Below are 21,234 nucleotides of genomic sequence, written 5' to 3'. Positions count from 1 at the left end.
TTGGCTAATCCAGTCCTAGGGAGCACTGTGGTACAGCTGGTAGAGCTGCTGCCTCACAGCTCAGCAACCTAGGTTCAATCCTGGCTTCCAGTGCTCTCTGCAGGGAGATTGCACATTCTCCCCTTGAACCTTGGGTGCTCTGGTTTTCTTCCACACCCAAACATGTGTAGGTTGGTAGATTTATTAAACACGGTAAATTGCTTCTAATGTGTAGATGGATAGTTTAACCTGAAAGGAGTAGATAGGAATGCACAAAAAATAAAAATGAACTGTCTAAATGGGTGCCTGGGCTGGATAGGCCTGTTTTCATGCTGTATAACTTACTCAAGAGTGTACTTTCCTGCTCTGCTCAATCCTGTATGCTTGTCAGTCTCTACCTTAAATTTATTTGATGAGTTCCCCCTGCCCCACGCTTTCCAGGATTGTAAAGTATGATTCTGTTGAGTGAAGAAATTTCTTCTCCTCTATTTAAAGTGGATGACCCCTTATTCTGAAGCTGTGGCCCTGGTTCTAGATATCCCTTCTAGGGGAAATGGTATCCTTGTGTCTACCCTGTCAACATCCGTCAGACTCTTCTATATTTCAATAAAATTCAATCTGTTTAATTTGCTTCACACTTCTCCCCAGGAATTAATCCAATAAATCTTTCCTACACAGCCTCCACTGCAAGCTCATCTTCAATAAATGCAAAGATCAAAATTATGCCTAATATCCTAGGTGTTGTCTCACCTGCACTCTGTAAAGGTACATCAGAACTTCCCTAGTTTGACACTCTATGCCTCTTGTGATAAGAGACAACATTCCACTACCTGTGTTAATTACCTGCTTTGTCTGCTGATACTGGTTTGCCTGCTAGGGCTTGCAGATCCCTTTGAAATGCGAAAAGTTGTAGTCTCACTTGATTTAAGTAATATCCGACTTTATTATTCTTCCTTCCAAAGTAAATTAGTTCACAGTTTACCACTTTATATCCTATCTGCCAACTTCATGCCTACTTTCTTGGCCTACCAATATCTGTTTCAATACTTAATTGCAAGGTTTTGGTTTGGAATGTATAAAAGTCATCAAACATCATAGGCTTAATTATAGTAATAAACAACGTACTTAAGTAAGTACCTTTATAAGTAACTGTGTTAAATTTTGTGAAGGTTTGTGTTGCTTAGATATTAAAAGCAATTTAAACATCTCTTTTCTAATTCTTTCTTTCCCAAGGATTTAATTGCTGCTGCAACAGGCCTACATGTAGGCATAATTCGTGGCGTGCAGCAAAAGAACAGGGTGCTTCAAGTTTTCCGTCGATCAGCAAAAGATAACAAACTTTCTGGCTATCCCAAATTTCTGGTAACCCAAGCCTTGGTAGCATTGCTTACTGAGAAACGTTTTCGACATCAATCCAGTCGTGACAAAGAGGAAACAGAGTCTAAAGGTAGGGAGTGTCAGAGTTCATTGTATTTTGAATTAGCTGTCACTAGATATTTTTAGTAACATTCTGCATTTTAATGATTTCATACCAAGTTCTGTAAAGTGTTATGTTTTTTAAATGATCAGGTCTATGCCTTTCCAGGTTAATACCCAAAGTACTGAAAGCAGTATCAGACAATGAAGCAATATTGTTTGATTTCAATCACTGAAGCAAGTAATTTAAAAGAAGTGTACTAGGTTGGCCTTCACTGCAAGAGGTTTTGAGTATAGGAACAAGAATGCCTGACCGCAATTATATAGGGCATTAGTGAGAGCATTACTGGAGCATGGTGCACAATTCTGATATCCTCACCTAAGAAAGAATACCCCTGCCATAGAGGGAGTGCAGTGATAAATCACCATACTGATATCTAGGATGGTAGCAGTATCACATGAGGGGGGAATGATAAACTAGACATGCATTCACTAGATATTATTGGAATAAAAGAACATCTCATTGAAACTGAGAAAGGAGGTATTGCTGGACTTTATTCGGAGGAATTAGAATGTTTTAGTGGAGAAAAATTTGGTGAACAATCTGTGTCATGAGATTTGGAATGGCTGTAGAGAAAGGCAGGGAACAATATAAAAAAGAACCTCTTTAATAGAGGAAGCTTCGCCTTCAGTGAAGTGAGCAGTGATCTGTCCAATGTAACGTGAAATCTAAGATTGGCAATATCATACCATCTGCTTGGCATATTCCCACAAGAGAATCTGAAAGATCGGGGGGCCAAAGCCAGAGCTTCCCAGTTGACAAGGGAAATAGCTTCTACTTCATACATGGACAAGTTGGGCGAAAGAACCTGTTTCCATGCCCTGCGACTCTGACTGAGTTGGCTCCTTTCTTTGCTGAACAATTTTGAGATTTTATTCAATAATTCTGTGTTGAAGGTATTTGTTTAAATCTTTTCCAGATACTCCACCTTCCTCATCTGCATATTCGTTCTCATCGTCACATATTGGACCCTTGGAACTGGCCAACGCACTTGCAGCTTGTTGCCTGTCCGTGAGACTGAGTTCTAGACATCGGCAGTGGGCCGCACAACATCTAGTGCAGGTCTTATCTACCACGGAAAGGAACAATCAGTTCAGACCTCAAACTTACGCAGACCTGGCAGGGGATCTTCGGAAATGCCCCACTGTTAAGCTGGAAGCGCATGAGAACCGGGTATGCTTTCTTTTTTTCGCTATTTTAACGTGATTTCTGGTCCAGATTTACATTATGATGCAAAGTAGTGTGTAGATGTTGAGGACGATGGGTAACCCTAGGTAATTTCTAAAGTAAGTACATGTTCGGCACAGCATTGTGAGCCGAAGGGCCTGTATTGTGCTGTAGGTTTTTCTATGTTCTATGCTAGGTAGTACAGGGAATTGAAAAACTCTTTTTGCATCAAGTACCTAAATTTGAAGTTTTTCCTTGTCTTTCTTGGAGGTCATAAAAATAATTATTAATAAACAACTTATGAAATAGAGGTTGAGCACCCTGTGATAAAGATCTACCCCTTAGTAACAATGATCAGAGAGGCACAGAGAGAATCTGTATTTATCAACAAGTAACCTCAACTAAAATGCATGTATGTGGGTTCACAAACTAACTACCTTTGGTAGGTCTGGCACATTACATAATAAATAGCTGTTTGTCTGAGAATGGTCTCAGATTTAGCAGGTCATTACCTGAAGCTCCTTGTGTCCACATTCAATTGCTCTGATTAGATTATCCCAGAGCAAGCATCAGTTCAGAGTTCACAAAATGGGAAGCAAAGACAATTAGTTTGTCTGCTTCCCCTGTCCTTGATCCATCCAAGTCCACTAATTACCAGACTGTCCATGAACAGTCAATGAGGAGAAAAGGTATTACCCAGGAAAGGAGTCTACGCTGGCCTTGTGATCCTGATCTCCACATGTCCGTGGGATCCTCAATGGTTGGTCTCTGGAAAGTTATCACCATTACGTATTTGGAGCTCCTGACTCTTACAGTGCTACTCATCAGTTGAACTAATGGATCTCCATCCCATTGGCTCAAGGCTGACCTGGATCACCTTCTTACTGGATGCAATCTGAATGGCTCTCCACATGGCTTAGATCACCTGGACAACAAAAACAGCTACATCAGGCTGCTGTTCATCAACTATAGTTCAGGCTTTAATACCATCATTCCCCCAATTCTGAAGAACGTGGGCCTCTGTACCTCCCTCTGCCATTGGATCCTTGACTTCCTAACTGGAAGACCACAACCTGTGCAGATTGGTGATAACATATCCCCCTCGCTGACAACCAACACTGGCGCACCTCAGGAGTGTGTACTTAGCCCACTGCTCTACTCTCTTAATGCACATGACTGTGTTGCTAGGCATGGCTCAAATACTATCTATAAATTTGTTGATGATACAACCATTGTTGGTGGAATCTCAGGTGGTGATGAGAGGGCGTACAGGAGTGAGATATACCAACTAGTGGAATGGTGCCGCAGCAACAACCTGGCACTCAACGTCAGTTATACAAAAGAGCTGATTGTGGACCTCAGGAAGGGTAAGACGAAGGAACACATACAAATCCTCATAAAGGGATCTGGCGTGGAGAGAGTGAGCAGTTTCAAGTTCCTGGGTGTCAAGATCTCTGAGAACCTAACCTGGTCCTAACATATCGATGCAGTTATAAAGAAGGCAAGACAGCGACTATATTTAATTAGGAGTTTGAAAAGATGTGGTATGTCAACAAATACACTCAAAAACCTCTATAGATGTACAGTAGAAAGCATTCTGACAGGCTGCTTCACTGCCTGGTATGGGTGGGCTACTGTACAGGACCGAAAGAAGCTACAGAGGAGTGTAATTTTAGTCAACTCCATCTTGGGTACTAGCCTACAAAGTACTCAGGACATCTTCAAGGAGCGGTGTCTCAGGAAGGCAGCATCCATTACTAAGGACTCCAGCACCCAGGGCATGCCCTTTTCTCACTGTTACCATCAGGCACACACTCGGCGATTCAGGAACAGCTTTCTCCTCTCTACCATTCGATTCCTAAATGGACATTGAACCATTGAACACTACCTCACTTTTTTATTACATATTATTTCTGTTTTTGCATGATTTTTGATCTATTCAGTATACGAATACTGTAATTGATTACTGATTTATTATTTTTTTCTTCTATATTATCTATTGCATTGAACTGCTGCCGCTAAGTTAACAAGCAAATTTCACAACATATAAACCAGATTCTGTTTCTGATTCCCCTGTCCTTGATTCATCCAAATCCACTAATTTGAAACTGTAGTTTTTTTTTGTCTACTTCCACTGTCCTTGAATCATTCAAATCGATTAATTTGTAGAGTATAGTTCCTTTTGGCCAATACACCCCTTATCAAAATTCCAAACTCTGAAACCTCAAAAATCTGAAATTTTTTGAGTGCTGACATGACATCACAAATGGAAAATCCTATAAGGTGCTGGGAAGGTTCCCAGGCGATGCACCGTTATCAGCACACCACAGACAGTTATGAAAGTAACCTCACATGTGTACAGAAGTTAATCAAAAATGAAAACCACTGCATAAAGCAGAAATATGAAGATGTTGACCTTGTATTGAAAGAGCGGATTCATCAGTGTTGGAGTGAACATAAACTATTTAGTGGGATGCTGATCATGAAACAAGCAAAGATCTATGATGGACTGAAAACTGAAGGTAATCGTGAATATTTGGCAGGCTGGTTGCAGACATTTATGAAAAGGCAGAGTATTAGATTGTTAAAGATTTGTAGTGATAAAGCCCCTGCTGATCATGAAGCAGCAGAGAAGTTCATAGAGTTTGCAAAAGTCATTGCTGATGAAATCTAACGCTGAACAGCTACATCAGTACATATGTATGATGAACAAGCATATGACAAAGTCTGCATAAGTTCATAGTCAGGAATGATGGCAATGCCAAACAGCCACTGACTGTCCACCTGGGCAGCCAAAGTCAGAATCAGGTTTAATATCAATAGCATATGTGGTGAAATTTCTTTAACTTTGTTGTAGCAGTACAATGCAGTACATAATAATAGAGGGGAAAAAGAATCTGTGAATTAGAGTAAATATATATTTAAAATACAGGTTTCCCCCGCCATCCGAAGGTAGAGCATTCCTATGAAATGGTTCACGAGCCGATATGTCGTAAAGCGAAGAAGCAATTACCATTTATTTATATGGGAAAATTTTGTGAGCGTTCGCAGACCCAAAAATAACCTACCAAATCATGCCAAATAACACATAATACCGAAAATAACAGTAACATATAGTAAAAGCAGGAATGATATGATAAATACACAGCCTATATAAAGTAGAAATACTTCTCCACAATCATCGCCGGCACTGTTCTCCGTAGCGAAAATCTCACGCAAGCGCTGTTGGCAAAAACATGGCGCAAGCGCTCTCCAGTAACCTTTAAGCTATGAAGCTGCCAAATCATATCAAATAACACATAAAAATACACAGCTGATATAAAGTAGAAATAATGTACGTACAGTGTAGTATCACTTACGGGAATCGGGACAGCGCCGAGCACACTGATGATGGTGTGTTAGACTGAGTCTTCGCAGGTTGGGGTGGTGCAGTGGCCCCCCCCCCCACCCTCCGGGCCACCGACCGATACTGATCCGCAAAGCATGCAGGGTTACAGCGGTAGCCGTGAGACACACAGCACATCTTTAAGAAAAAAGCTGAAATAAACATGCTAATTAATTAGGTGCCGCCCAACTCGTAATTGTTGGCCCAGATCAGTGCTGATTGCCGATTGCATCGCCTCTGATCTGGGCCGACAATAACATGTTGAGTGACACCTAATTAATTAGCATTGTTTATTTCGGCTTTTTTCTTAAAGATGTGCTGTGTGCCTCCCGGCTACTGCTGCATTCTCCGCAAATCGGTATCTGGCCGTGGCCCGGGGGTTGGGCTGGTGGGACACTGGGGTGTCGTATGTTTCCATTAGAGCAGGCAGCTCATCTTCTCCTATGACTGCCCCCCTCGATGTCGAAGGTCGAGGTTCCTCGTCTGCTGTGGCTGATGTGGAAGGCTTGCTTGACTGCTGAGCCTCGCGCATTTTTCTATCATACAGTTCTTTGTAAGCACTCGAACCATCCTGCAAATATCCCCTAAACAGACATGTACCCTTTCAAAATTAAAGTCGTACTTTATCATTGCAGCGAAAATCTCACACGTTCATTTCGCTACTGCATTCGGTTTCAATTGTTATCCTTTCCTCTTACAATTGCATCAGCTCTTCATCTATCAGTTCCTGGTTATGGGGTGCCAAAACCTCTTCAACATCACCTTCGTCAGCTTCCACAAGCCAAACTCACATTGTCCTTACTTCGTTCACCATGATCGAAACGCTTAATTATGTCTAGTTTTACGCTAAATGTAACACCCTTACGAGCTCTTTCAGGCTTTTCCGACACCATAGAACTCATCTTGCTAACGGCTGCTCACAGGCACGAGTTTCAGCAATGCCGGTGAGAAAGCCGTTCCGAATCCAGGGGAGAGCGGCTGCAGATGCTGGAATTTCAAGCAACACACATAAAAGTTGCTGGTGAATGCAGCAGGCCAGGCAGCAACTTTTATATGTCTTGTTGAGTGGGATAGTGTTCATGGGTTCAATATCCATTCAGAAATCAGATGGCAGATGGGGAAGAAGCTGTTCCTGAATCACTAAATTTGTGCCTTCAGGCTTCTGTACCTCTTTCCTGATGGTAGCAGTGAGAAGAGGGCATGTCCTTGGTGGCAGAGGTCCTTTCTGAGGCACAGCTCCTTGAAGATGACCTGGATACTACAGAAATCAGTGCAAATGATAGAGCTGGCTCATTTAAATGTATTATATAAAACTACCTTCAGGGTCTATGTATAAACTGTATATGTAATGTAAATGGATTTCATGTTTGGACTTGAGTTCCATCCCAAAGTGTCTCATTATACAGATGCAAATATTCCAAAATCTGAAATACTTCTGGCCTCAAGCATTATAGATAAAAAGTGCTCAATCTGTAGTAGGTTTCTATGAATGCTGAGTAGTGTACCAAGTACTATGTATTGTTGTGTACTAAAATAAGAGACATATTCACTTCCTAGCAGCTGTGTACATACATCTACTGATGCCTCTGGACACGTGCCTTGCGCAGCTGCTGATGTGTGCTCCAGGGTTCCTTGCTTGGAGCACATTGGGCACGCAGATGACTCTGCCTTGCCCCATGTGTGCAGGTTTGATGGGCTTGGAAGCACATCGTACACTGCCTGGATGAGAAATTGGATACGGTGTGGTTCGGCTTTCCAAAGCTCAGCCCAGGTCACTTTCCTCTCAACTGCATTCTCCCATCTTGTTCAAGCTCTCTGTTGCTTCATTCCCACCGCCTTGCAGATTCTCGTCTCCTCCACTACTGCTCTCACCTCCTCCTGACCTAGACGATGCCTTTCCTTCCCTCTGGTGTCCATTTGGGGAGTTGGAAAGGATCCTAGCCCAGCTCGACCTCTTGTGACCACTCCCACCAGCCTCCTGTGACGCAGCCTTGCCTCTGCTTTCTGAACAGCTTCCTCTGCCCTCCATTCCCTGCCAGTCGTCACTTGGATCCCTGCTCTAGCCACCTTCGTATCACTTCTCTGGCTCTTGTTACCTTGAATTCTTCCTCCAAGGATTTGAAGGGCAGTTGCAGTTTGCTGTGGTGTCCATAGATTGCGATGCTGCTCAGGTTCTTTGGCAGCCCCGGACATCTCCTGAGGTGGTTGCTAACCCTCCTCTCTAAGGTTTCAACTGTCGAGATCAGAACTTCATAGACGAGGAGAGGCCACAGGATTCTGGGAAGAATGCCATGCTGATACACCCAGGCTTTAAACTTCCCAGAAGGCCAGACTTGTCCACAGATTTCAGCCAGCCATCCAACTCGGTACAGATCGCCTGAATGGGTGTCGTGTCCCTTAAAGAGCTGTCAAAAACTTTGCCTAAGCTCTTGACTGGCTTTTCTGTGATGGTTGGGATGGCTGTGCCTCCGATGCTGAACCGGAACTTGTTCTCCACCTTCCCTTTCCTCAGCACCATGGATCTTGATTTAGCTGGTTTGAAATGCATCCAGGCCCACTCCACCAGCTTTTTGAGCCCCTGCAGAATCCACCGGCAGCCTGGGTCTGATTCTGTGGTGACTGTGAGGTCATCCATGAATGCCCTGATAGGTGTTTGCCATTGAGCGGAATTCATTCTGGGCCCTCTGCACTCTGGTTCAGCAGACTTAGTGAGCATGTTCATGGCTAAGGAGAACAGTGTCACTGAGATATTGCACCCTGTGATGATGCCGATCTCCACCTTGTGCTCTGAGCATAAATTTGTATCTCAAAATATTAAGTTATGAACCGTGCATCAAGATTTTGAAGTGTGAATGTCTGTGCAGCTGCAGTTGCACTAACAAAATCTTTTCCTCCCTCTCCCCCCGAATCCTCCCACTCCCCCCTCATCCTCCCTCTCCCAACAAAATCTAGATTCATCTCTACTGTAACCAGTCACAATAAAATTCCAATAGAATTATTTTGTTTAAGATGCTCTGCAAATCAATATCATTAAATTGGTTAAAAATGGGAGAGCTTTGGAATAAGATGCTTGTCAATTTGTCCTTTTCCTGATTTACCTGAATGATTTCTGTGGTAAAGCTTAGCTTTATTTTGCACATTATTGATGATTTAAAGTCAAACTGCTCTGAAGACTGTATACTTCAGAAGAAGCAAGCTCTTTATACTTTGCCTCAAAGCTTCCATTAATTGTAACACACACAAAATGCTGGAGGAACTCAGCAAGCCGGACAACATCTATGGAAAAGAATAAGCAGTCACATTTCGGGCCGATACTCAAGACTCAGGCCATCTGAGTTCCTCCAGCATTCTGTGTTGCTTTCGATTTCCAGCATCTGCAGATTTTCTTGTGTTTCCATTGATTGTAGATTTCCATAGAAATTAAATAAGGCTTAATCATTCCATACTGAAAGCTGCTTAATATGTTTTTCTTCAGATAAGCTAATTTAGGATGTTGTGAAATAAATGCTAAAAAAGATGACATTTTACAAGAGAAAATTTTGCGAAAAGGTATTATTTATGTAGTTTAGGGTAGTAATCTTTTTTGTAGAGTACTCAACAAGTTATAATCTCTGGTTATTTTAATTTCAATAACAGGTTGCAAGTTCTTCCTGGTCATTTGCAAAGGGTTTGCTAGCCACAAGTGCCCTGGATAGAACCATTCGCCTGTGGACTTTAACCAAAAATACGGTTGCATTAATACAGACAGTTTGCTTTAAAACTTGGTATGTTTGCAATGTTTGAAGACTTGTCATTTCTTAGTCTCATGATACATACATATTAGAACTATTTTAGAAAATGCAAATGTGTAAAATCCTCAAGTTAGGCAGTCATTGTACTTTGCCAAAAAATGAATGTGAATGGACAATTGGTTTATCAAATATTCTCTCAACGTGAACAGATACATTTTAGTTCAAGCATTAATCAGAGTTTTGTTCCAAATGCCCCTTCACCAACTCCACTTCCCATCCTGAAAGGCAATACATTCACTGTTTTATTTCCCTCATCTGCATTATGTGGAACTGCTCTTTGAACCACAGGAAGTGATTGAGAAGCCAAAACACAAGGAATAAGCATTCAAAATTTCAAAGGAGAAAGAAGAGGATTTCTTCACCACTCTCTATAACTCCTCTATACTAGCACCCTCTCGGGCTTGGTCTGACCAGGCAAAAGATCTTGGTGTCAGTACTCTAGGTCAGCAAGAGGGTCTTTGGTGTCCCCTTCACATTATCCCTGAGCACTTTTAAACTAACAAGCATTTAAAGTGCTGTAATAAGAGTTTTTTTTTTGCTGCAGCACACAACAGTGGCATGAAAATATATTTCAGTGATGCTGATTGCAAAGGAACTTAGTGGACGGGTAGGGGTGGTGGTTGGAGATAACTTATTGGTTATTGATTCAGGTATCTCAGAGAAACTATTGGAATTAGTAAACAGTGATTTTAGTCTGAAGTACTAACAGAATATACCAGAAATACTTCAAAGACCTGCTAGCACTGGAACTGACAAAAAAATAACCAGCCGTGTGTTGAAATTCCAAACTCGTACTTTTCACTAATGTTTCCTGAGCTGCGATATATTTTGATCAGTAATTCAGTCCTTTTCCTTGGTGACTGAGAACGTGCAAGCACCACAAAATGCGATTAGCTGAGTTTCCTCCAGAAGCTCCAGTTTCCTTCCATCCCTCAAAGGGATGGTAGGTTCACTGGCCACTGAAAATTACCCATAGTATGTAGGCAGGCGACCCAACTGAGGGGAATGTCGGGAGAGTCAATTATGAGGAAAAAAATGTGCAAACGAGATTTCTCTGCATGTCATTATAGACTCAATAAGCCAAATAACCTCCTTCAATATATTAAAGAAATATAGAGGGGGTAGGATTTGATAAGCTTTTCTCCTTAAATGAGGTATATAACCAGAAGTTTAAGGGGTAGAAGATTTGGAAATATTTTACTGAGAGAGTAATTGAAATCTGGATTGCACTTCCTGAGGAGGTGGTGAAGGCATATCTCTCATGGCACTTAAGTATTTAGATGAATACTTAAAATATGGTATAGATGGTTATAGGAGTAGTTGAAATATATATGTAATGATCTTTGCAGACAAGGTGGTCTTTAGTCCTGTTCTGTGTAACCCTACCACCCTATAACTTGCAAAAAAAAAAACACCAGCTTATTATCCATAATTAAACTAGTAAGATTAGTAAGGGAAGTAGCACTTTTTGATGTCCAAAATATTTCACCGCAAATTAATGATAATTATAGTATATTAATAATTAAATAAGTATTGTGACAGGCAGTTTTCACAAATGTTCCCACAAGCAGGAGTGAGATAATTATCAATTATTGTTGCAGTGGAACAATAATTCCCCTGCCATTCTTTAAGCAATGGCATGAAAGATTTTTTTTCTGTTTAGGTTCTTTGGATATATCTTCAATACCTCAGCTGAAAGATAATATTCAGACAAGGTATTGGTCTTTCAGGTGAAAACTCATTGTACTAGGGTTTCACCTTAACTTAAATAGAACAGTACAGCACAGTACTGGATCTTGATTCAGAGGGCAAGTGTCAGATGGATGAATATTCATTCTGTGTTAATTATTTGGTTTTAGGTCTAATGGATAAAAAAAAAAGCTAAGAAATTGAACCCCACCCTGCCCTCCTTCCAAACAATTGCAATCTCTTTAGCAAACTCACTTCATCAGAATCTGGAGAGGTCAGTGGGACAAGGCAATGAACACAGTCGCTGGAGACATATTTTTAAAAAGGGACCCGGTGCAGATCTACTCTGCATTTACTCAAGTCTGATTTAACCCAATAAATGCAGTTTAGCTGGATTCCTCCATAAACCTACCGCTCATTTAACCCTATTCCCTCTGCCATTCCAATCTTCTGATTTCCTTTTGGTCCTTCTAGACCATCTTACCAATCTGGTATGTGAGTTGCAGGAAACTTCATATGCTTTCAAAACTTCCCATATTAAAAGAAAATTGGCTGATCCTTGACTATAATCATGACATACTACTTTTAAAAAACAAAAAGGCTGTAGGGGCTTGGTCTAAAATCTAGACTCCAGTCTCAGTTCCTCAGCATAGGTGGTTCACAGCAGCTACTCAAACTTAGAAGCTCAAAAGGAGTTATTAATCAGGAGCAGCACTGCAGACACTCTGATGAAAATCCAAGATAAAAACTTCATGCCCCATAATATCAAATCATGCACAACCCTATTTCATACCAGACTGTGACCTGACTTGTCCGAGAATCCAGAGGACCTGTCTATCCTAGAGCTGGTAACCTAGGGACTAGTTTGCCATCTTGGAAGAAAGTGCAAAAAACGTGTTTTTTAAAATGCTGTAAAATGTTGCCATGAGAGCTTTCTTCTAAATGAAAAATACATTTTGAAGACTTTTCAGTAAATGTCCAAGCAGCAAGAAATTTCAATTGGTATATTCTGCATTATATTTTCTTCTTGACTTTCACATTAAGGTATTTCACACAATGCAGAACATTTTGGTTCACTGAACCTGTGCTTCACCCAGGATCTTCTGTACCTCAATGAAGTTTTGTATAGCCCTTGGTGTGTGATTCCAGGCCCATAAGCCCAACCCATAATCTCAGTATTACTGTTGGAATACTGTACAATGTTAGTTATGACCATTGATGTATTGTTCCGATCAGTCCACTATTTCCAGCCTACAATTCTGCTGTACCTTCACTTCACTCCCCAATCCACAAGCCTTTATGATCAGCACCTTTTAATCTAAAATCATCATTTTAATCACTTCTTCCTATTAATTTTATAAAGGCCAGAGAAGATTCTTTCTTGTGGCTTTTTTTTAAATTAAAATCCTTCCCAGAATTTTGTCTACCATTTAGTTTTGTTTATATATTGATATGAGAGGGTTTTTTTGATAATATGAATCTTCTTTTCCCATTTCTTGTATGTTTATGCCAGTGAGGATTCAAAGGAAAGACCTTGTAGCCCTACAAGAGACTTCAATCTGTCTCCAGTATACTGGAGTGCAAGTGGCAGATTTTTAGCAGCTTCACAAGACAAAATCATCAACATCTATCAAGTTGATGGTAAGCAAGTTAATCGCCTATTTACTTTGCAATTTTGTTCTCCTTTTGTAGAATAACTTTCATGTTTTTTGATGCAGTGTTTATGTCAAAATGTTAAAAGCCTGAATCAATTGCAAAATTTAAGTCCATTCAAGCACAGGAATAATCCATTCAGTGTAATAGGTCCATACCAGTATATGTACTGCACCAGAATCTCATCTTACTTTCCCTTTTCTAAGCACATCTGCATATCCTCCTAGTCCATTTCCCCCTTGTCCTTCACTAGCTTCCGCTTAACTTCTCATTTCTATTCCCTTCAACCTCTCTTTACGGAAGTGAATTTCATGATTAACCAGATTCTTGATTAATAAAAATGTCCTTAATATCTTCACCAGTGTCAATGACTCGAGGTTTACTTTCACTCAAATGAATATCTTCTTCAGGATTTCCTTCTCAACTGCTTCCTTAATTTTTAAAAGTATGTATCTTCAGTCTTCCTTTATTGTGTTCAGTCTTCTTAACAAATATAACATGGGAAAAAGTATTTTGACCATCCACCCTATTTATTGCTGCTTATGATATTATATACTGTACCTCTATCAAGTCACCCTTCAATCTCCTTTGATCAAGGGAAAATGTGCCCAACCTCTCCCAGTAAATAAAATCTCCACACCAGGGAATTCATCCTGGTAAATTCCTTCTACGTTCCCTCCAGCACAACTACATCCTTCCTACAGTGTGGTGCCCAGAAGTGCAGAACTATGTTTTGTAAAGTTGAAAGATAAAGTCTCAATTCTTAAATACTATGCTACGAACTGACACGTGTCATGTGCCTTCGTCATCATTGTATCTACCTGTGTTGCACTTTAAGGGAACTATGAATTTGGACTCCCCGGGCCCTCTTTGTGTTCATTAACATTCGTTAGTGTCCTGTCGTTTACTGTGTATGTTCTACTCATGTTTAACTTCACAAACTCTAAGCTTTTTTTTTACACTGGGAGTGTTTAAACTCTGGGACTCATTTTCAGAAAAGGCAGTGGAATTAGATAAAATTATCTTTAAAGCCTATTCGTGCACAGAGTCAAATAGGCAAGGTATAAATGGATATTGTCATAATGAGGGCAAATGGCATTAGTTTTGATGGGCAGAAATGTCCTCATGAACTCCACATGGAAGGCTGTTGTTGTGTTGTATGTGGAGATGAGTGTAAAATATCAGACTTATAAAAACAAACTTTTATTTTCACATTTTAGAAATTAAAGTTGGAATTTAAGGCTACTTCCCCACCTTCATTATTACTTCTCTGTTATTATGTTTTTATGTATGAGGTTTGTGGCATCAACAGACTTACAAGTTGATTTGGAATCAGATTTATTTCTCACGTGCAGTGAAATCCATTATTTGCATTAACAACTAACACACCCAAGGATGTGCTGGAGGCTATGTGTGGCTACACATTCCAGCGCCTACAATGCATGCCCACAATATTCAGCAGAACAACACAAGCAACAACAACAATTGAAATAATAGTTGCACAGTTGCTCTAAGTTTAATACTGAATTGGTATTTCTAAATAGTTTTAATCTTTGATATGAAGCTTTAAGAGTGGGGAGAAATTTTTTTTTTTAAATTAAAAACTGCAGGTACTAGAAATCTGAAACAAAAACAGAAAATGGTAGAAGCTCTCAGCAGGCTGGGCAGCAGCCCTAGAAAGAAAAATAGTTAAAGTTTCAGGTTTGGGACTCTACCTCAGTATATAATAGTTATTTTTAGTAAAACTGGCTGGTTATGCCAAAAGATATGTTCCTATATATTTGGAAGCAATGAATGGGTATTGCTTTAAAGAATCTTAGAAGATATTATTTCCTACTGCCTCTCACTTTAAATAATACTTCGTTACTTAGCAAATTTATCTTCGTTTTTTTAAATTATCTGACAGTACATATGTACAACCAAATAAAGCAATGTTCCCCCGACCCATTGTGCACCCACACAAAATATATCACACACTGCACATAAACCAAAATATTATATTTAAATAAGTTAATAAAATATAATACAAAATGCATGTAAAGTAGGGCACAGTTAAATCGTGCGGTAAACAGCTCTCTGTCCCTAGTGACAAGACCTCGCTGATGGCAGGGTGTTCATTGGTCACACAGCATGAGGGAAGAAGCTGTTACCCAGTCTGGCAGTCCTGGTCCTAGTGCTTCTGCACCTCCTTCCTGATGGTAGTGGGTCAAAGAGATTGTGGGATGGGTGGTAGGGATTTTCAACAATGCTCTTGTTAAATTAACTTTTCTTACATGCCTTTCTGCATCAATTCATTCATTCTCTGGGATTTTCAATCTGATAATGTCTTTATTTATGTCATCTTTTTCTCTTTATTCCTTCATGTACATTCTATATCTGCCTTTTTTTACTTTCTTCCTATATACCTCTGTCTCTTCACTCCAGAAATTGAATTTTTTTGTATCTCTTTCAAAGGGAATGACATCCATATGAAAACTCAACCTTCCTGGGTAACTGCTTTGACATGGGCAGACGTCCAAGCACCATTCTTAAATAAAGATAGTAACAAGCAAGCTGAAGTGTTATTGGTAGGACGACTGGATGGATCAATTGGCTGCATCGAAGCTGCAGAGAATACCATTTCTGACACGATTAACCTAGTGCATTGTCAGAGAAAAGATGGTATGTTTTAAATGATAGCAATGTAATTTATTTGATAAAACGATGTTGCACTGTAGCATGTGTGATGAATCTGTTTACAATTATAATCAAATAATTTGTGATATAATTTTTGGGGTGCATTAATTTTGGATCTTTCTTCATAAAATAGAGTTTTTAAAGATGTTGGTAGTTCTCAGTAAGACAGAAATTTCTTCCCATCTAAAATGGATGCATTCCAGATTACTGAGAATGGAAATTGCAGTGGCTTTGGTTACATGTTGGTATTTGTCCATAGATATAAGGATGATATCAAAAGTCTAGATGTTGCAGATGTGTGATTCTTATTTTAGAACATTCCATAGGCATGGTAATTGGAGACGATAATCTAAGATAAAACTAATCAGTATTTGGAAAATTATAAGGTAATAAAGGAAAATTAGCCTTGGTTTGTCAAAAGAAAATTGTGCTTGATCAACCTGATGGATTTCAGTTGATGACGGTACTATGGTTGATGCATGTAGGGACTTTTAGAAGGAGTTTTATAAGTCACAGATTGTAGGATTGTTAATGTTAGTGTCTTTGATTAAAAGCCTGCAGTTAAGGGAATAAGTAGCTAACTAAGGGCAGAAAGCAGAGTGGACATTTGTTGTTGAGACTAAAAGGACCCAAGCAGCAGTGATCACCAGAGAGAAGTGTTGGAATCATTTTCTTTTAGCCTTGGATTTATAGAGGTATTTTTTCAAAATTCCCAGATGACAAATCTCTTATAATAGTAGCCAGTGAATGCAATAGTGACAGACCGAAATAAGACATAAACAGGAAAATAACTAGAAATGTGTATATAGTGTTAAATCCAGACAAATCTGAAATCATACAGTTGGTGGGAAAATATGGAATGGACTATGAATGTGGGTTTCCCTTCCTTCACCATTGATGCTGTCATCTCCTCCATTTCCTGAACATCCTCGCTCACCCCATCTTCCTGCTGCCTTAACAGTGATAGAGTTCCTCTTGTCCTTAACTTCTGCCCCATGAGCCTCCACATCCAACACATCATCTCTGCAACCTCAGCCATTTCCAAAGGGACCCTACTATCAAACACATCTTTATCTCCCTCCCTCCTCCCCACTATCCACAGGGATTGCTCCCTCTGTGATTCCCTTGTTCATTCGTCATTCCCCACTAAACTCTCTCATGGCACTGATCCCTACAAGCGGCTAAAGTGCTATACCTGTCTGTTCATGGCCTCCCTCACCTCCATTCAGGGTCCTAAACGGTTATTCCAGGTGAGGCAACACCTGATCTGCAAATCTGTTGGGGTCGCCTGTTGTGCCCAGTGGTCCCAATGTGGCCTGCTCTACATTGGTGAGACCTGCCATAAATTGGGGGAACGCTTTGTTGAGCACCTCTGCTCCATCCGCCAAAAGCAGAACTTCCCAGTGGCTAAACATTTTAATTCAGATTCCCATTCTGACATGTCATTTCATGGTCTCTTGTGCCACAATGAGGCCACCCTCAGGATGTTGGAGCAACACCATATATTCCGTCAGAGTAGCCTTCGACCTGATGGCATGAATATCAATTTCTACTTCCAGTTTTTAAAAAAAAATTCCCTCCACCCCACCACCCCGCTTCCTTTTTCTTCTATTCCCCACTCTGGCCTCTTACCAGATGGGAGCAGCTGAAACAATTTATGGTTGAGGTGACTGGTGTCCCTGATGACCTTCTAGGCTTTGTTCCTGCACCTGCTGCTATAAATGTCCTCAATGGAGGGTTCACATCCACAGATGCACTGAGCTGTCCGCACCGCTCTCTGCAGTGCCCAGCGATCAAGGTTGGTACAGTTCCCGTACCTGTGGTGATACAGCCGGTCATTATGCTCTCAATGGTGCCCCTGTAGAAGATCTTGAGGATTTGAAGGCCCAGGCCAAACTTCTTTAGTCACCTGAGATGGAAGAGACACTGTTGTGCTTTTTTTTTTGCCACAAAGCCGGTGTGTACAGTCCAGGTGAGATCATCGGTGACGTGTATACCGAGGAACTTGAAACTACTCACCTTCTCAACTGTAGACCCATTGATGTTGATCAGGCCAAGCCTGTCTCCATTTCTCCTGTAGTCCACAATCAACTCTTTTTGTCTTTTTGGACATTAAGGGAGAAGTTGTAATCCTGGCACCAATCTGTCAGGGTGTCAACCTCCCCTCTGTAGGCTGTCTCATTACCACTAGAAATAAGGCCGATCACAGTCATGTCATCTGCGAATTTGATCAGCAGATTGGAGCTATGTGTGATAGTATAGTCTTGGGTGTAAAGGGAGTAGAGAAGGGGACACAGAACACACCTGGGGGGGGCACCTGTGTTGAGAGTCAGAGGGGCAAAGGTGAGGGAGCCCATCCTTGTCACCTGTCGGCGATCCAATAGGAAGTCTAGGATCCAGCTGCACAAGGTGGGGTACAGGCCAAGGTCTCTGAGCTTCCTGTCAAATTTGGAGGGAATTATGGTGTTGAATGCTGAACTGTAGTCCAGGAACAGCATTCTAACATATGCATTCCTCTTTTCCACGTGAGTGAGGATGGTGTGCAGTGCTGTGGTTATGGCATCATTGGTAGACCAGTTCCGTTAGTAGGCAAATTGTTAGGGGGTCCAGTGTGGGTGGTAGCATGCTGCAGATGTAGTCTTTAACCAGCCTCTCAAAGCATTTGCTTATAAATGAGATAAGTGCGACTGGGGCACCAATCGTTCAGATATGCTACCTTGGTTTTCTTAGGTACAGGGACAATGATGGACAATTTGAAACAGCAGGGCACTACACACTGGGAGAGGAAGAGAGTAAAGATGTCTGTAAGCACACCAGCCAGCTGTTCAACACACACTTTGAGGAAGTGCCCTGGGATGCCGTCCGGCCCCACTGCCTTGCGGCTGTTAACACGTTGAAATGTTCTACGTACCTCAGCCTCGGAGATGACCAAGGTGCAGGTCTCGTCGATGACTCTCCTCAGGGGTTCAGTCCTATCACCCTTGACTGGAGCGTAAAAAAAAAACATATAGCTCGTCCGGGAGCGAGGCGGCAATGTTGGCTGCACTGCTGCGTTTCCTTTTGAAGTCCACGATGGTGTACAGTCTTTGCCATATCCAGTCGCAGAGTTGTGACTGGGTTTTGTCCCTGTGTCGCCATTTTGCTACATTGATGGATCTACATAAATCATAGTGGCATCTCTTGAGCTCCTGTTGGTCTCTGGAGGTGAATGCTTTATCCCTTGTGCTGAGAGCAACACTCACTTAACTATTTATCCAAGGCTTCTGGGTTGGGTAGACCCAGACCGGTTTTTGAGGACCATTGTCTTCAACGCACTTCCAAATGAAGCTTGTGACCACCTCCATGCATTCAGAGATGTTCTCAGCTTGAAATACCTCCCAGGTGACGTTACCAAAGCAGTCTTGTAACATTGAGTCTGATTGGTTGGACCAGCAGTGGATACTTTTCACTGTGGCCGCTTCCTGCTTCAATTTCTGCCTGTAGTCGGGCAGGAGCAAGATGGAGAAATAGTCAGACTTTCCAAATAGGGAGCGGAGAAGTGCTTTGTAGGCATTGTAGGCATTGCAGACAAATCTTGTGTGTGTTGCTATGAATGGAATCATGCGATTGTAAATGTGGTGAAGAGTTCAGAGACTAAGTAGATGTAAGCGCACACGTGTGTATAGGAGAATGGAGTCAATGACCGGAGATATTTTGTGACAGGGCATAAATTGGAACAAATTTCTGCTCATCTAAATACCAATACAAGAAAAGTGTGCTAAAACATCATATTCAAAAGTTCGGGTCTCACCTGAAGTACAATTTATTTCAGGCCACTGCACTTTATGAAAGATAAAGAAGAGATTTTGAACAATGATACCAGGACTGAAATACTTCTGTTCAGTGGAGAAATAAATGATATTCTTGTTAAAACATTGGAGATTTGATAGTTGTGTTGAAACTTATGAAAGACTGTTGTAGAGCAAGTAAAAGGAACTATTTCTAACAGAAGGACTGTCAATAGCCAATAGGCATGGATTTGTGGAGTCCCACAACCAGGGCCATCCTTTCAGCTATGCATTGATTGGCATTCCAAAATAGTATATTAAGATATTCTGGGCTTGAGGATCTGAGTTATAGGGAAAGGTTGAACAGGTTATTCTCTGGAGCATAGGTGAATGAGGGTAGATTTGATTTGATAGAGATATACAAAATTATGAAGGGTATAGATAGGGTGGAGTGTAATTAGAACTAGAAGTCATAGGTTAAGGGTGAAAGGTGAAATATTTAAGTGGAACCTGAGGGGGATCTTCCTCACGCAGAGGCTGGTGTGAGTGTGAGTGTGGAATGAGCTGCCAGAGGAATTGGCAGGTATGGGTTTAATTTCAAAATTAAGACATGCTTGGGTAAGTACATGGGTGGGAGGGATATGGAGGACTTTGGTCCAGGTGTGAGTTGACAGAACCAGGCAGAATAATAGTTTGACCTGCACTAGATGGGTCAAATGGCCTGTTTCTGTACTGTAATGCTCTTTGCCTATGACTCTATAATTCTAATGGCCTGGGACAACATGACAGTGTTTGACAATGGTCTTAAGGAAATTTTTTCCATTAAGTTTTGGTGATCATTGACGTGACATTTCAGCTTTTCCAATGCTGGCGACTGCAATCAGCTTTAGTAGCTTAATAGCATTCATCAATAGTGGTGTTATCAAACAATCTGATCTGAAAACTGCATTGAAAAATTTACAGAAATAAAATGTACTTTTTTGTAGAGACATTTTAGCAAGCATGAAATAGCAATCAGCAGTATACATAAAATAGGGGGTAAAATATCATAAACATTTAATGAACTACTGTATATTGTTTAGCAAGGGAAAATGCCCAAGGCAGTGTTAAATTTCCTGTTTAGAGCTAGTGGTGATGAAGTGCTTTGAGAGGCAGATATTGAAACTTATCAGCTCCTGTCTGAGATCCGCTCGAATTTGCCTACCAAAGCAGCAGGTCACAGCAGATGCCATCTCATTGGCTTTTCACACAACCCTGGAGCATCTGGACAGCAAAGGTGCATACATCAGGGTGCTATTTATCAATTACGGCTCAGTATTTAATACTATCATCCCCTCAAAACTAATCAGTAAACTCCAAGACCAGGGCTTCACTACCCTTTTGTGCAATTGGTTCCTGAATTTCCTTACTTGTAGACCTCAGTCAGTTCAGAATGGCAAAAACATTTCCTCCACAATCTGTATCAGCACAGATGCATGACAGGGGCGTATGCTTAGCCTGCTGCACTACTCACTTTATACCTTTGACTAAGTACAGCTACATCACCATATACAAGTTTGCTGATGACACATCAAAGGTGGTGATGAATCAGCATACAGGAGGGAGATTGAAAACTTGGCTGATTGGTGTCATAGCAAGAACTTCTCACTC

The 21,234-nt window shown here is 41.0% G+C and overlaps 1 protein-coding gene across 5 annotated transcripts in view; it reads left to right on the top strand.

The window, feature by feature from the left end:
- The window catches only part of LOC134343917 (probable E3 ubiquitin-protein ligase HERC1), a 295,654-nt gene that overhangs the window by 194,815 nt on the left and 79,605 nt on the right, over nt 1–21,234 (top strand). For all 5 annotated transcript variants that reach the window (XM_063042842.1, XM_063042841.1, XM_063042839.1 and 2 more), the window contains 5 exons: nt 1,213–1,426; nt 2,376–2,629; nt 9,645–9,772; nt 13,002–13,129; nt 15,596–15,802. In XM_063042842.1, coding sequence (XP_062898912.1) covers nt 1,213–1,426; nt 2,376–2,629; nt 9,645–9,772; nt 13,002–13,129; nt 15,596–15,802 — 931 coding nt within the window. The remainder of the gene's footprint in view (nt 1–1,212; nt 1,427–2,375; nt 2,630–9,644; nt 9,773–13,001; nt 13,130–15,595; nt 15,803–21,234) is intronic.

Source organism: Mobula hypostoma, chromosome 3 (genome assembly GCF_963921235.1).
Source record: "Mobula hypostoma chromosome 3, sMobHyp1.1, whole genome shotgun sequence".
Taxonomy (NCBI): domain Eukaryota; kingdom Metazoa; phylum Chordata; class Chondrichthyes; order Myliobatiformes; family Myliobatidae; genus Mobula; species Mobula hypostoma.
The sequence above is the reverse complement of the archived record's forward strand: the minus strand, read 5'-3'. Positions and strand labels throughout refer to the sequence as shown.